The sequence below is a fragment of the Ornithorhynchus anatinus genome, chromosome 17 (assembly GCF_004115215.2).
Source record: "Ornithorhynchus anatinus isolate Pmale09 chromosome 17, mOrnAna1.pri.v4, whole genome shotgun sequence".
Taxonomy (NCBI): domain Eukaryota; kingdom Metazoa; phylum Chordata; class Mammalia; order Monotremata; family Ornithorhynchidae; genus Ornithorhynchus; species Ornithorhynchus anatinus.
The window spans coordinates 33,375,971-33,393,158 of NC_041744.1; the positions used below are offsets into that span (position 1 = coordinate 33,375,971).

At 43.7% G+C, this 17,188-nt stretch overlaps 1 protein-coding gene across 33 annotated transcripts in view; it reads right to left on the bottom strand.

Moving 5' to 3' along the window:
• LOC100089593 (ABI family member 3 binding protein) overlaps positions 1–17,188 on the bottom strand; it is a 169,579-nt gene that overhangs the window by 129,203 nt on the left and 23,188 nt on the right. For all 33 annotated transcript variants that reach the window (XM_029082721.2, XM_029082733.2, XM_029082720.2 and 30 more), the window contains exon 2: positions 6,375–6,554. In XM_029082721.2, the coding sequence (XP_028938554.1) occupies positions 6,375–6,554 (180 nt within the window). The remainder of the gene's footprint in view (positions 1–6,374; positions 6,555–17,188) is intronic.

Genomic DNA, 17,188 nt, shown 5'->3' on the forward strand with positions numbered 1-17,188 from the left:
CTATAGTCCTTTTCTGTGCCCAACTCTTGACGTGATATAGGGAGCACGGATGATAGAGCGCTCTCCTGTGCTAACTACTTCTGCCTATTGGTTAAAGTGAAGAGCCTCCTCAGTGAACCAAAGAAATAAAATGGAGGTAACGTAACCCTCTGAATTCACATTTCCTTGAACAAATCCCCCACATTAGGTCATGAGAAAACGGAGGTCTAGAACAGTTACTCCAGTGAGTCTCTGACCAAGCCAGACATTGAATCCAAATTTGGTGGATCTCTGGGTCAGAAAACAACATATAAGTTGTCTTAGAGGCCTGTGGCTCTCTTTCAGAATCAAGGTTCCCATCTTGGGCTAATTCCCACAGCCACCCCTGGACTTCTGAGAAGGCTTGTCCGGAAAACAGTGTAGCCTAGTGAAAAGAACACAGGCCTGGGAGACATGGGACCAGGGACTGTGTCCAACCCAGTTTGCTAGTATCCACCCCAGCACCTTAATACAGTGCCTGGCACACAGTAAGCGCTTAACATACCATTATTATTATTATTATTGGATCTGTGACCTTTAGATATTTGGTACTGACCCCACCCTCTGCCCCACAGAACTTATGTACAAGGCTATAAATTATGCATTAAAAATTATTTGTATTAATGTCTGTCTTCCCCTCTAGACTGTAAGCTTGTTGTGTACAGGGAACGCATCTACTAACTCTGTTGCACTGTACTCTTCCAAGCTTTGCACACAGTAAGCACTCAAAAATACCAGTCATTGATTGAAAAATGTCATTTTCAGGCCTGAATCGGCAGGGGAACACACTAAATTTGCTAAACCAGCTTGGATTTAAACCAGATATAGGGCAGAAGAGACATTTTTCACTCAGAAACCTTTCCAAAATTCATCTCTAACTTGTGGTTTCAATTTTCTCCTGGAGTTGCTAAGCCTGGCTCCTTGTGTTGCAGTTGTGGCCGAGAGTGGGTGTGAGTGTGTATTGGTTTGCACTTAGTTTTCTGATAATTAACACCTCCAAACACATATTTTGGCTTATTCGTATGACCGCATCAGGTCCAGTTCTAATCTTAGCTCTGCCGCTTGCTTGCTGTGTGATCTCAGGCAAGTCACTTAACTTCTCTGGGCTTCAGTTACCTCATCTGTAAAATGGGGATTCAATACCTGTCCTCACTCCTACATAGACTGTGAGCCATGTGGGGAACAGGGACTGTGTCCGACCCTATCATCCTGTATCGTCTTCAGCTCTTGAACAGTGCTTGACACAGTAAGCGCTTAACAAATGCCTCAATTATTATGATGGAGTTAGACTGGTTTGTAGTAACCTCTTATCCCCAGGCTGTTTCTCAGACACTATGACAAACTGTTCTTAGGACCATCCTAATGACTGCAAAAACCACAACTAGAATTTCATTAGCAGTCTTCCATTTGTGAACCACCTAAATGAAAGGAATTAAAACCCCTTCCAGATTCTCTCAGCCCCCAAGCTATGTTTGGTAGAAGACAACGAATCTTGCCATCATCTCGATGAAGCCGAGATAACAATGATGCTCACCGACGTACACCCTTGGTGAGCATACCTTTGCTAGACTAAACCTGCCCTTCTCAGGAACAGGTTGGTGGCCCGAGATGGAAACTATGACTGCTGAGCAAAGTGCTTTTTCACCAGTGGGCTCTGAAAACACTCCTTCCCCTTACTTTTGCCGGTTCGCTGAGGCCTATTTTTGTCAGAACACTGTCGAGTGATAGCTGCCAATCCAGAGTTGGAAATTCATTTCAACAGAATGAATCAGAACACACTAAGGGAGTTGGCCAAAAGCAAATATACCTATGCAACATACCACGAGTCCCACCTCTGAAGTGCAAAACAGGCAATCAAAAAGTCAAGAAAATGGACAGAAAATAGCTGTAGTAGGGGCATCTACTTCGGGTCACAGAGTGCACATGTAGGCCTCAGAAAGGTAACCAGGGGGTGGAGGCTTAACTCCTTGTGGGCAGGGAGTGTGTCTGTCTCTTGTAACATCATACTCTCCCAAGAGCTTAGGACAGTGTTCTGCACACATTAAGCGCTCAATAAATACAATCAACTGACTCTCTTGGTCTCTCCAGCCCCAAACAGTCAATCGATGGCATTTATTGAACACTTACTATGTGTAGAACAACATATTATGTGCTTGGGAGGGTACAACAGAAATATCCAACACGTTCCCTGCCCATAACGAGCCTACAGTCTAGAGAGGGAGACAGACATTAATATGAATATATAATTTATAATATATAATTTAAAGATATGTACAAAAGTGCCATGGGGTTGGGGTGACTATCAAATGTCCAAAAGTTCAAATGTCCATCACTCTAGGAGGCTGGCTGGTTTTATTTCTCAAGCTCCGGAATAGCCACAGATCATTAATCAGGCAGCAGAACAAGAAAGTCGTATCTCTATAATAACATTTTGCGATATCAAGCAGAGTTTAAATAAATACGGTATTTATTAAACATTTACTATGTGTCAGGCACTCTTCAAAGTGTGGGGCTAGCTAATCGGATAGTCTCTGTTCCACATGGGGCTCACTATCTAAGTAGGAGGGAGAACAGGTATTGAATCCCCATTTTGTGGCTGAGGAAGCAGAGGCACAGAGAAGTAAGTGACTCGCCCAAGGTCATGCAGCAAGCAATTGGCAGAGCCGGGAATAGGACCCAAGTCCTCTTACTTCCAAACCCATGCATTTCCCACTAGGCCTTGCTGCTTCCCATGCTTCCCATTTGGAGATATCTTTCATGGAAATAGGTTTATTCTATTAGTAGTAGGGCTTTAAACTATTAAAGTTCAAAGAAAATGCTATTTAGCAACAGGCATAAAGCACTAGACTCAATTTAAATTTACTCAGTCCTGGGAAGAAAACTGAGAACCCTTCAACAAGCATTCTTTTTGTGGAAAAGGATTAATTTTCAAACATTTTTATCTGAGGATTATTATTTCATGTACAGCACTCTGAAGACTAGCAAGTTGAGTCACATCCTGGAATTACATTTTAATGTGCTACAGAGGATTTTTTGTTGTTGTCGAAATAAACAATTCCACGGTACATATCAATGCTTTTAATTTTTCCCTGAAATGCCCCAGCATTAGCACTATTAAAGGACATTTTTTCTACTTAGCAGCAGTTACAAAACCTCCTTTAATGAAATAAAAGTGCATTTTTGACCAGAGAGTCATTGGGAAATCCGCAGCTGTCTTCCATAAAGAGGGCAGTAAATTGCTCTGCTAAGGAAAATGCAAAAATCTCTAGTGTCAGAGAAGAGAGAGATTTGCTGGATGCTTTTTCAGGACAGGGACCATGTCTACTTAAATTGTGTCAACTCTGGTGCTTAAGTGTGGAATATGGGATATAGTAAATATTTAACAAATACCACCATTATTATTATTTATGTTATTCTAGGAATGTCTTATTTCCATGATGACAACAATTCTCATCCACACCACTTTCAAACTCCGAGGACTTAATTCTGGTTACAAATTGGTCCATATCATCAAAGCTTGCAAGTGAAAGAGGCTTAATATTAGATGGGTAATTGGGTCAAGGAAAAAGATATCTCTAGACTCTTAACTGTTTCCACCTATGGCCTCACGTTTCTGGGAGTCTCAGATTTTTCACTTCCATTCTTAATGACGAACTCGTTTTCCTCCTTCATTTTCATGGGTTTAAGAGTTCACAAAACACTCTGCTAATGAGCAGTGTGGTCCAGGGGTAAGAGCTTAGGCCTGGGACTCAAGAGACCTGGCTTCTAATCCTGGCTCTACCACTTGCCTGCTGTGAGACCTTGGGCAAGTGACAATTTCTCTAGGCCTCAGCGTCCTCATCTGTAAAATGGGGATAAGATACCTGTTTTCCCTCACCCTTACACTATTAGCTCTGGGTAGGACAGTGACTGTTTCTGATCTGATTGTAATGCATCTACTTAGCACAGTGCTTGCCATGAGTAGGTGCTTCAACATCTACACTGTTATATTACTATTATTGTTATGCACTTTCTACATGGCAAGGACTCTGTTTTAGCCCTGGGATCGATTCAAGATAACCAAATCGGGCAGTCTTCATCCATGTGGGGCTCGCAGACTGAAGAGGAGGGAGAACACTTCAGACTGAAGGTGTTAATGGTTAACACAACCCTCTAAATCGCTCTCATAGTGTCAAAAGTCACATTAGCCACCCTCTCTTGGGCATGCCTCAGGACATAGGCTCCTGGATAACAGCGACAGCATCTTTCCGTTCTGTAAAACACCCAGCATGTGATGACTGTTCGAATGAAATATTAATAGCCTAAGCAGCCCTCAAACTTACAACAGAATTGGATCCTAAAAAGTGTGTGTCAAATCCAAAAGCTGCTAATCTTCTTCTAGGGCACTTATTGAGCGCTTATAGTGTGCAGAACACTGTACCGAGTACTCGGGAGAGTACACTACACCAGAGTTGGTAAATGAGTTCCCTAAATGGATCCCATCTTCTCAGAGGAAGAATGCTATATATATGGGATCGATTCCCGAAACTACTTCGGATACCCTATTTGTGCATAAGTTTTAAAGGATTGCGAACTCAAAGAAGAATAATATAGTCCCATGAATTTACATTTACAGCTGATTTGGTGAAGTGATTTATAATCATTCGCTTTCTTGAATGAGCAGTTGTCTGCAGACATTTGTTGAATGGCTGCCTCAGTTCGGATCAATTAATCCACGGTTCTTATTGAGTGTTTACTGCCTGCGGATCACTGGACTGAGTACCTGGGAGAGTTCAATAGAATTGGAAGACATGGTCCCTGCCCACAAAGAGCTTACAGTCCAGTGGGGGAGACAGATATTAAAACTGGATGGGCTCGAAGTCTACTTAAATCCATCACCAGACCCTACCTGTGCCGGCCCAAACTGGCAAGGGCCACCTGAAAAGAGAGACTGTGTAGGTCAGATGTGGGACTGACCAGCCCCACAATGTACCTCTGTGCTCTGGGAGCGGAGAAGGGAAACTCAGCCCGGCCTAAGAGAGGGGGATTAAAACAGAGCCAGGCTGATGAGTTGGGTGGGAGATTTTAAGATTAGAGGCAGGGTGGTCACTGATAACCCTTCTGAGTTTCAGAGCAAGCGCTCCGCTGGGCACACAAAGGGGCGGCATGGTGTCACATGCCATCTGGTGGAAGCATGCAGATTTTGCACAATCCCAGACTTTCTCAAGGCAAACTCCGGGCACCCTACTTGGTCCAGACTCTTTCTGTTCTCATCCCAGGCCATAAGGAAGTTCGGTGCAAGGTTTGAGCCGGGGAGCTTGGCAATTCGAGCTACTGTGGAGGAAGGCTCGATCCTCAAAATAATAATTTAAAAAAAGGATCGAAAACCACCTGATTTCCTATTGGTATGGGGAGCGGGGGTGGGGGCCAATTAAAACTCAGTCTGACTGTTTGAATAATAATATAATTGCGGTATTTGTTCAGCGCTTACTATGTGCCAGGCACTGTACGAAGCATTGGAGCTGATACGAGCAAATGGGTCGGACACAGTCCCCGTCCCACGTGGGGCTTACAGTCTCAATCCCCATTTTACAGATGAGGTAACTGAGATGCCGAGAAGTGAAGTGACTTGCCTAAGGTCACACAGCAAGTACAGAGCTAGGATTAGAACCCATGACCTTCTGACTCTCAGGCCTGTGCTCTATCCATTTTGCGGTGCTGCCAGAGACTGGCAGACCTATCTGAATCCAAGGAAGACCTCAGGTGAGGCTCAGGTGAGCTATGAGACCATAGCAGTAGGGGGTGGGTGGGGGAATCTGAGTTCAGGGGTTGGATCCAGGATTTCCACGCCCACTTCACATACCCCCTCTCTCTTACAAACATATCTCCCACTCAGAGATCAAGATTTCTCCATTATGGATGAAGTGACCTGGCTTGGAACTGTAAGTTTGATGCCCTTTGAAAGTTAAGCCAGTTAGCTACAGGTGAGATTGGGAAACTGCTCGATTCCAGAGCATACTACAGTGTACGCATTTAATAAATATCATCATGATCATCACGGTGCAGCAGACTAGATCTGGCTTTCGTTTCGGCAGAGCGTCACAGAAACCCCCAATTGGGAGAGTGACCCAGTCCAAAATGAGGTGTAGCGGTGTTTAAGGCTGTTTAAACTATAGAATTCGTTCCTTTGGTCCAACACTAAAACAGTCCCCACCCCTCACCGGAAGGAATTGAACTCAGCCTTCGATAACCATTGGTAATGGCAGTCTTTGTTGTAATTTGTGTGTACATAAGGAGAAGCCAGAAGAGAATGCCATTCTTCATTTTTCTTACCTCTTACTCCCCAGACCCCCCAGGACCTAGCCAAAATGCCTTACCGACTTCAGCTTCGGAGGATTTGCCTTCCGCCGGCAGTGGAATGTACTGGTTGGGGTACGAGCTGCTGCCATATCCCAAGACGAAGCCTTCCAGTTTTGTATTCGGACTTGGTCGAAGAAATTTCATCAGAATAGAGTCACTCGTAGTATTGATGTGGACTCGGAGAGTTTGCGTTTTACCTGTGTGGGAAGAAAAAAAACAGATTCGTCACTTTCCATGGCTCATGATAATTCCATTCTGAGGACTGGAAGTTGGCCGCTATGATCTACAGAATCATATTATCGCCTTGAATTTGTATGCCACTTCTATTTTTCCAAAATGCTTTCACACCAGTTTATTTCATCCTTATTCTTAGGGGAATTGGTAAAACCCCACAGTAGTGTTTGTGGTGATGATGGAATGACGGATGAAACTCAGACCTGAGACTTCAGGAGCGAGAACCCGGGCGGAACTACAGATACCAGAGCTAGGGGCTTGTGCAGGACTGTTCGCACTCTCTTGTTCCGCTCAACCGCGCTCCTGTGGGGGTTGGAGGGCAAAGAGCAAGTTGATAGGCAAAGGCGCAGTCCTAACACCAACCGGGTTCAGACAGAACTGGAATTGGAACCCAGATCTCTCGATTCTCAGCGCAACGGTGGGGCTACCAACTGGGGCTGTAAAATCTGCCTTGTACTGAAGAGTCAAGCATGGGAGAAAGGAAATTCTCCATTGGGCTCTTTCACAATTTAGACCAGCGAGAGGCCAAAGAATTCCAGGGGCCAAAGTCCTTGGCTAATCATATTACGTTCCAAATGCTTGAGGTTAAGTTCTGTCCCTCAGCAGCAATTACTGCCATTGTTTTCCAAAGATACTAGGAAATGTTCCTCGCTTTTTTTTATGGTGCTCGTTAAGCGTTTACTACATGCCAAGGAGTTGTTCTAAGCACTGGGCTAGATAGAAAGTTATCAGTTTTGACTCAGTTCCTGTTCCTCATGGGGCTCCCGATCTAGGGGTAGGAGGGAGTAGGATTGAATCTCCCACTTTTCAGAGGAGGAAACTGAGGCACAGAGAAATGAAATGCCTTGCCTAAAGTCACACAGCAGAGATGGAGTGAGGCTGGAAGTGGAACCCAGACCATCTGACTCCCAGGCTTGAGCTGTTTCCACTAGGCCACACTGCTTGGAGCACAATCATTATTTCTCACATACCATCATCCCCATCCATCAATTATTTCTCACCACCTCATGCTGAAATGGGCTATTATTCCAATCCCCATTACTCAAAGGAGGAAAAGTGACCTCGTCCCAAGTCCACTGGGGCCATGTTATAGGCTTGGTGGGCATGACCTCTTCCATAGACACACTTCAGAGAGTGGTGCAGTTTTGGGGTGCTGGATGCGGTCCTTATTACTGTGGCAGGAGGAGAGTGCTGAAAGCAATCTGGTCATAACTCATCATCGTCCTCTCTGTCCAGCAGCAAAGAGAACACGGATGCGGTCATCACTTGGGTGGAGGACCTCTAAAATATTGGCTCTGCCACTTGCCTGGGTTGATGACTATGGGCAAGTCACGTAACTCCTCTGTGCCTCAGTTTCCCCACATTTAAGGTGGGGACAAAAATCCCTGCTCTCCTATCCTCCCTCTTAGACTGTGAGCCCCATTTGGGGCAGAGACTGTATCTGACCTGCTTATCTTGTAATCTTGTATATACCCAGGGCTTAGCATAGTGCTTGGCATAGAGTAAGTGCTTAAATAGCACAATTCAATCAATCAATGGTATTTACTAAACACTTACTACATGCAGAGCACAGCATCAAGGGCTTGAGATAATACAATGCCACAAAATTAGTGGACACGTTTCCACTCTGGAGAAGGAGACAGACATTAATACATATCATTAATTTAAAGATATTTATAATTTAAATATATTTATGGTTATGATTACAGTTATTATGATTATTATTACAATTTGATTCAGCATAGTCCTAACCTAGTGACTACCTTCCACTTTAGTAGCCTGTTATGGAACACACAATCACACATTTATTCTAAATTGGAGTTTCAAGTGTTGAAATAAAATACAGGCTTTCCTCATCAAGTGCAATTTGAGTATCCAGGCTCAATTTTCTTAACCATTTTGTCTGCCACAGCCTCAATTTGGAGTAACCACAGTTTTCCACAGGCATGGATAACACTACCTGTCATTTCCAGTAGGCCGCCTACTCACTTGTGTCCTCCAGGACTCAGATCGCACTGTATCATTAGCTTATCCACAAGACACTATTTGCGGATAATTACACAATGGGGGTGAACACTCTCGGAGACACAAATTGCTTATTGAACGGTTTGCGTGGGTGGTTCATCACTTGAGGCTGACAGTCTAAAAAAGACCAACATCATGCTTCTGCCAAAGCCCAACATCCCAGCACCTGCTCCCATGGCATCCACCAATATTTTGCCTCTTAAAGCTGTCCCCAGATCCAGCTATTTGGGTAGCATGCTCTTGCTGTTTATCCATGGTGACCTCAAAAGACGTATCAGCACAGCCAGAGCAGCCTTTGGAAAGTGGAACATTGAATCTGGAAGGGAAGAGGAGTTAACCTGAAGACAGGGGGTTGTCTGCCAGGATACATTGCGATATACTGTTGTGTGTCTTGGACACCAGTCAACAGCATATCAAACAACTTGACCATTTCATCTTTGCTGCTGGAGGTGTCTAGCCAATGTACAATGGCAAGACGCAATGAGAAGCAGTGTGGTCTAATGGAAAGAGCACGGGCCTGGGAGTCAGAGGACCTGGGTTCTAACCCCAGTCCCGACTCTTATCTCCTGGGTGACCTGGGGCATGTCGCTTGTCTTCTCTGTGCCTCCTTTTACTTATCTGTAAAATGGGGATTAGATCTTCCTCCCTAACCTGTGAGCCCCATGTGGGACAGGGACTCTCCCCCACCTGATAATACTGGATCTACCCCAGTGTTTAGAACAGTACTTTGCACACAGTAAGTGCTTGAACACCTTAAAAAAAAACTCATCCCAGAACCAAAGTCCTGCAATTTTGTTGTTCATAGGAAAGGAGGCGATTATGATCAGAGTTCAGCTGCCAATGTAATCCTGTGTCACTAGTATTCACGATAAAATGCTTTTAACCTGCCTCTAAATGCCTAAGGGTGAGGCGGAAGACACTCTTGCTACTTCTGAAACAAAATCTTCTCAGATCTCTCCCCTAACTCCACTCCAAGAAGCATGCCTCTACTGCAGTGCAAAACACCTGGTATTTACAAGCCTCTGTTGGAAAGTTGGTGCTCATGAGCAAAAATGGCCCGGAAAAAACAGTGTCGCTGTCTGAGAAATTACCTCATAAGCAGGGTCAGATCTAGGCTCTTGTGGGACTGTTGAACTGGAACCTCAAGATTTGTCATGGGTAAAATCTTTACTTCTGTAGAGTGATTCCCCCACCACTATTCCTTCCCTCCATCTATACATTTTCCTTCTCTGACATCACTGAGCCATTTTCCTGAGAAGGTGAGGTGTGAGGGCAAATGCTTAGTACAGTGCTCTGCACACAGTATGCGATCAGTAAATATGACAATGATTGAATGAGGGGAGATGAAAGGCTGTGGGAAGATCTGTGCTGTGTTGTCCTGAGACTCATTGAAAAAAAGTCACCCTGCCTTTGAGAGATTTGGGAAGACAATTCCCAGCAGCAAGATATCAGGCCTTGAAAAGGAGGGCTCAGTCAAAATCATATATTTTCAGGTGCCAAAATTAGGAGGAGTCCAGGGAGTAGATCAGAGATTGAAGCAGCAGAGATTTCCTGATGGATGGATGGTTTAGAAATGGAAAGCACTGCCAAGACCCATTAACTAAACACTTTCCTCTGAAGAAAAACACTTGTATAATCAGAGTTGGCCTTTGGGGTTGAAGCTGGTGCTGCAGACAGTGAAATTCACCCATGAGTGTGTGTGAGACTGAAAAGGCTAATGTGGGGCCCACAGACCCAGCTCCAACGTGTGCACAAAAAGACTATTCCTCGGTGTACTGTCTGGTTTGATGTTTGAAGCACCCGGCGTTGTTTTCCCTAAACCAACTGCAAATTTAGCAGTCAACTTCTCCAAGCTTGTATCAGAAACACAGATACAGTTGAGGCGGATAAAAAGATTCAATCACACTTTCAAAGTAGAAGTCCATAAAAATGTGCATGATCTCTCTGACTACTGCCAAGCTGAATGGAATAGGACTTTTTTCCTCTGAAGATTTAGGGGGGATTTTCTATTAAGCTTTTTGGCCAGATCCATCTTCACTCTCTTCCACCCCTTTGCAGACAAAGTTAGCTAATGGATAGCATTTATTGGGTGCAGAGCACTATCCTAATCACTGGAGAGAGTGCAGCACGATGGAGTTGGTGGATACCACCCTCACCCGCAAGGTGATTGCTCACCTTGTTCAGAGCACTGCAATTAAGCACTTGGGAAAGTACATTACAAAAGAGTGGGTTGACACGATTCCTACCCACAAAGAGCTTACAGTCTACTGTTATGGGAAAGTGAGGAGAAAGAGTAAGGGTGGAGGAAACTTGTGAATGGTGGTGGAGCTACACTATCAGGACCAAACATCCTTCTTTCTAAATCCTGGAAGTTAAACTCCAATTTTTCTCAGTGAATCTAGGTGTTAGTTGGAATTCCACAACAAAGCAATCCATTCATTTCCCATGTGGCTTCTCAGGGTACAAAAAAGGCTCTGATGGCATCATGTAAGATACTTCTTTTAGCTCCATAAGCCAAATTGACTTGTTCTAACATGGACTGTTTGTCCTAGGGAAAAAAAAAAAAACAACTAGTTCTCCTGGGAGAAGGCCAGCCTGATTCCACCAGCAACAGCTTTCTGGAAACCAACACCAATAAAAGAATAGGCTGTGGGGCTTGAGTTCCAAGAGTGTTATTTTGAACAGGGCATTTTAGAACACCCTTGCTCTTTATAAATACAACACGAATGCACAAAGCTATATAAACATCAGTGCCAAATATGCAGCATTGCTGGAGATTTGTATCTGGTCCCCCAGGGAGGAATTCCCAAAAATACCAGTACTCTCCTTGATAAGCTTTTTGGTGAAAGAATGGGTTTTAGAGGGTCGGGTTATTTGGGTGGACAATCTCGCTGCTAAGAATAGTATGAAGTCTACGGTGAGAAAGATCAGGGAATTAAGGGAGATTTAAAAGGTTACAATTAGAAGAGGAGTGTCAACTAATTTAGGGTTTGTGTAGAGAATTAAAGCACATAAATCACTCTGTGCCTAGTACTGTCCATTGCACTTAATAGAAGCTCAATTAATTCTGGTTTACAAACATGCCTACCACACATGAACATAATCCTTCAGGCTGAACCGCAATCCTGCCAATGAGCCCATAAGGCCTGGGGTTATAATTACGTTCACAGGGAGACAATTTCTAAAATCCATTGTCAAAGCCAATACCACCGGGCGATGTGGGGTACTCGGAAGGGTTTTGCTGATGCAGGCTGAATTGTGACCAAATTTCTTCCAAGTGACTATAGACTTCTGCTGCTTGATTTATAGAAACATTTCCATGATTTTATTAAGAATTTTTTTAAGATTGTTTGCAGGCTTCTGAGATAGAAAAGCTTCCCAGAGTATCTGAAGCTCTTTGGATGTAGCTGCTCAGAGTCATTCTTTTAGCACAGCAACAGGGCAGGGTGAAACCCAGAAGCCCTACATCGTCTCACAGAATAAAGGGACTAAAAATCTGCCTGACACAAAACACCCTATTAAATCCAAATCCAAGGACTCACTTGCTCAAAGACCTGCCTTCCTTTGGGATTCTAACTGGAACTCCTCCAGAAACAAGCTACTCATCCTCTGAATGACTGTGTCCAGAAATAATAATGTTGGTATTTGTTAAGCGCTTGCTATGTGCAGAGCACTGTTCTAAGCGCTGGGGTAGATACAGGGTAATCAGGTTGTCCCACGTGAGGCTCACAGTTAATTCCCATTTTACAGATGAGGTAACTGAGGCACAGAGAAGTGAAGTGACTTGCCCACAGTCACACAGCTGCCAAGTGGCAGATCCGGGATTCGAACCCATGACCTCTGACTCCCAAGCCCAGGCTCTTTCCACTGAGCCATGCTGCTTCGAAGAAATCTTAAATAGGTTCATTTGGCAGCAACATAGAGACACCTGTCCATTTGGCCCAGTGCTGAAGGACCTGGACTTTAATCCCAGCTGTGCCACTTCTCTGCTTGTGACCTTGGGCAAGTTTCTTTGCTTCTCTGGACCTCAATTACCTCATCTATAAAATGGGGATTAAGACTATGAACCTCATGTGGGACATGTACTATGCCCAACCTGATTAGCTTGTACCTACCCCAGCACTTAGTGCCTGGCACGTAGTAAGTGCGATAGAGCTTCCAAAGGCCACCTCCTGTGACCATTCCTTCCTGCCACCTCTAAAGCACTGGGGACGTTTTCAGGTCTGAGGGCTGAAGGAAGGTTAGATTGGGGGTGGTGGGAAAGGTGGGGAAGCTGAGAGAGTAGTTTGAAGAGGGGAAGCTGATTTTCTCCCATCGCTGTCCTACTGGGCTTTGAGTCAAGTAAAGGCAGACACGTGAGCCGCTCAGCCGCACCCTCAGCAGGGAGATCGAGCAACTGCCCCTTGGGACCCTGAAGCACAAGACTGGGGTCGGCACTCCATGACACCTCACGGGAGGCTCCTGCCTTGTCTTCAACACTTCATCAGGACTGGCTCTTAGAACGCAGACTGGGGTTCACAGAAGCAGCAAACCTTTCAACAGCAAGAATCCATTTTGAAAATAGACTCAGCGGATTTCATGGGGCAAAGAGGCAGCAGCAGATGCTGGACTAAAAGGTCCAAGATTGGATTTTGTTTCTTTGGGGGGGAATATTTAATTGGACCAGGAATTACCTCTTTAAAAAGCTTAAAGGCCAAAGAAAGTGTCTTCCACTTACCAGAAACCTTATACATTCTCTCTCTTTTTCCTCCCCCCACCCCAAACCGTCCCTAAATCTCGTCTATCTCATCGCCAACCCCTGCCCATATCCTCCCTCTGGCCTGGAACTCCCTCCTCCTCCATATATGACAGACCACCACTCTCCTCACCTTCACATCTCCTCCAAGAGGCCTTCCTTGACTAGACCTTCATTTCCCTTATTCCCTCTCCTTTCAGCATCATCTATATACTTGGATCTGTATCTTTTAAGCACTTTATATTTACCCTACCTTCATCCCCACAGCACCTATGTCCATATGCATAATTTATTTATATTCATATCTATCTCCCCCTCTAGACTTCCCTTCTACAGCAATTCTGTCACACACTCCCATGCGCTGAGTACAGTGCTCTGTACCCAGAGAAGGATCAGTGAATACCAATGATGGATTGACTATAAAACACACTATGCAAGTCTGCAAATTAATGAACCTTCTTTTCCTAATGGGACACTTGAAACCTATTTGCCCATCCTTATTTTTACAGTTCAGCTCCATTTCAGCCAATGGTACTATGAGTCTATCGAAAGTGAGACTCCCCTAACGCCAGTCCCTCCCTGTCTGGTAATGACAGATGATTGAATGAGACAGGTTTGCCATGCCAGGGATGACATTTAAGCATGGCTTGACAGTATTTTTAGTTTTGCTAGTGAGGCATTAACTCCATTCCCTTCTAACAGCCCCCAAAAGGAGAAGGACTTTCCACAAATGCCCTTTAAATAGGCTTCTCCTTTTCCCATTCTTGGGGGGGTAATTCCAGGCACACCCATTGGCATAATTGCCCCTTATTCTAACTTCCTACACAAATGATCTCAGACCTGAGAACATGACATTTTGCAAGGTCAGTAGGCATCCAGAAACCATGAAAACCAGCACTGGCCAAAATGCTTGGGACTTAAAGGAATCAGATCCAACAGGAAACAGGTAAAAGGCAACCAGGAAATCAGACATCAGTAATAACTGTGGCATTTCTTATGTGCTTACTATGCACCGAGCAATGCAGTAAACACTGGCATAAATACAAGATAATCAGATGAGACATAGGCCCGGGACCCTCTTGGGGCTCACAGTCTAAGTGGGGGGGGGGAGAGAGAACAAGTATTTAACCCCCATTTTACAGATGAGGAAACTGAGGCATGAAGACAAGTCACTTGCCCAAGGTCATACAGCAGACCCAGGTTGAAGTGAAGTCCCAAAAAATCATGATGAGAGAGGTTAGGGCAAATCCAAAATTGCTATCCTCTTTATTTTTTCACTCCAGGAAAAAAGAGCCCCCCCACCCCAGGACAGAGGTCTGTAGGTGGTGGAGTGAAAACAAATAAAATGAAACTTCACCCTATGTGCATCAATATTTATCACAGATAGTATTTCAGAACATCAATACTGAATAGTTCAGAATATCAGTAAGGTCAAGAAGAATGGGGACCGATGATAGGCTCCTTAATGTTTTACAAAGTAGGCGAATTTAAGATGCAGAAGAACAACTTATGGAAGTTGAATGGTCCATCCTAAACATTAGAGCTTTTTTTCTGTCATGTATCCTATGGCCAAAATCAGAAACAGACAACTGATTAGATGGATCAGGGATCTGACCCAGGAATAGCATTGCTTAGGTATTTATTAGGTCTCAGTTATAAAATGTTTTTTTTTTAAAGTTGCAACCTGATATTACAAATGTAGTTTATCTTGGGAAAAATCACAAGTCATAATAAACACTCTTTAAGAATTCTAAAAACCAGAATTCCATTTTGTACTATTTTTTGCTTGTCACTGATCATGAAAATCACCGAAAGCACTTGAGTAATCAGCTCAGAGTACCCACGGCTAAGGGGCATTCTGCTGATTCTTAGATTGTGATGCCCTGTGATTGTGATTTCTGAGGACAGAGATCATGATCTCTAGCCCAACTATCCTGTCCCCATCACTTAGTACAGTGTTCTGCATACTGTAGGTGCTCAACCAACACAATTGATTTAATTGCCTTACTCTTGCCAACTTAATTTCATACACACCTAAAAGCTGCTGAAGATTTTCTTTCCCCTGAATATTTAGCCTGTAATAAAAGTGAAGTTCTCTAGGAAGGATGAAGATATGCCTTTTATCCATACATCTATTTTCAAAGATACAATAAAGCAGAATTAAACAGAGATGCTTGGGAACTGATAATTAGCAGTGAATGACAACCACCTAACCTAGAGATTAGAGTTGAGTCCACTTAAAAAACAACAGCACTCATATATAGTACTTAATGGGACGTTGGACACTAATTTGGACATTAACTTGAAAATAAAATTCCCTTGCCGAACGATTATGGTCATGGAAATAAATATCTTTTCACAGCTGTTTAATGCTGATTATCTCAAAGGAGTATCATTTTGCTGACCCTTTAAGGTGGGGATATTTTCTTCCTTTCAGTTTTGAGCCTCTTAAATTGGTGGAGCATTCCTACAATTGAAAGGAAATACTCCAACGGTCTGTTTTCATCTCTGCTAAATAGAGCTGTGTTCTATAAACACACAGTGAAGTTCTAAATGGGGCTGATGTCTTCTACATCCATCTTTCCCTCTCCCCCCACAACTCACCACTTCAGATAATTAGCAGCAGCCATGGCTAATAGCACTGATGGAACTTGAAAGCCATGACAGTTAAAGTATACGTTCTTCCCCAAGTTCTCTGTACTCCCCAGCCACCAGGGAGGGGGTGGTGGGTGGGGAAACAGTAGAGACAAGCCACCACAGGTAATGGATAATTTTTTCTCTAGGGATTTCCCCCCAGCGCACTCAATCACTAAATTAACAGCATTTATTGAGTGCTTAGTGTGTACAGAGGACTGTACTCAACTCTTGCTCATTATGGGCAGGAAACTCGCCTTCTAATTCTGTTGTATTGTACTCTTCCCAAGTGCTCAGTACAGTGCTCTGGACAGAGGAAGTGTTCAATAAATGCCACTGATTTATCGATAGAATTCCATACGATAGAGTTGGAAGACACCATCTCTGCCGCCAAGGAGCTGACGGTCTATTTACCAGACAGCAGTATTTCGGAACTTCCAAAAGGCATCAAACAGAATCTTTTTCAAGGGTATTACATGCAAAAATGAAGAGTATGATTCAGAACTTTTCAACTTCTGGGGAAATTGAAGCTATCCAAGAATGAGGAAATACAAAATTCAAGGTCCTCGATGTCAAGCTCATTTGCCATTTATTATTATTAGTAATGATGCAATAATAATTACTACATGCTAAGTACGGCACAAAACAATAGGGTAAATACAAGATAATCACATCAGACACTGTCCGTGTCCTCCATTCACAGCCTAAGAGGTAAGCAGCAGAGAATTAATCTACATTTAACCTGAGGCACAGAGAGGGTAAGCAACTTGCTCAAAATCGCATTGCAGACCAGTGGCCAAGCTGGACCAGAACCATGGCTCCAGGTAAAGAAGAAAGTGAAGTGGCTGTCTGCCTCAGCTTTCCTTATGCAATGTTTAAATCCAGAATGGTTGGGACAGTCAGTGAGTGAATACTGCTAAATCAGCTTCATTAGGATGTGTTTCTTCTGACAAACATTCACACCCCCAACTCAAGTGAAAAACTCCAGTCCCAAAGCTCTAGAAATCGCTTGGAGTTTTCACATTCCAAATCAGCTAAGTCCAGCATTTTAGCAACAAGGAGTTCCCGATCGGTTGTTGAAAATGCAAAATGTAGAATAATGGAAAATGTTCATTTCAGACCCCAAAAAAGTGATCTCTCTAAGGTTTTGGCAAATGAAGAATGATAAAATGCTGTCATTTTATCCCCACCAAACACCATCGG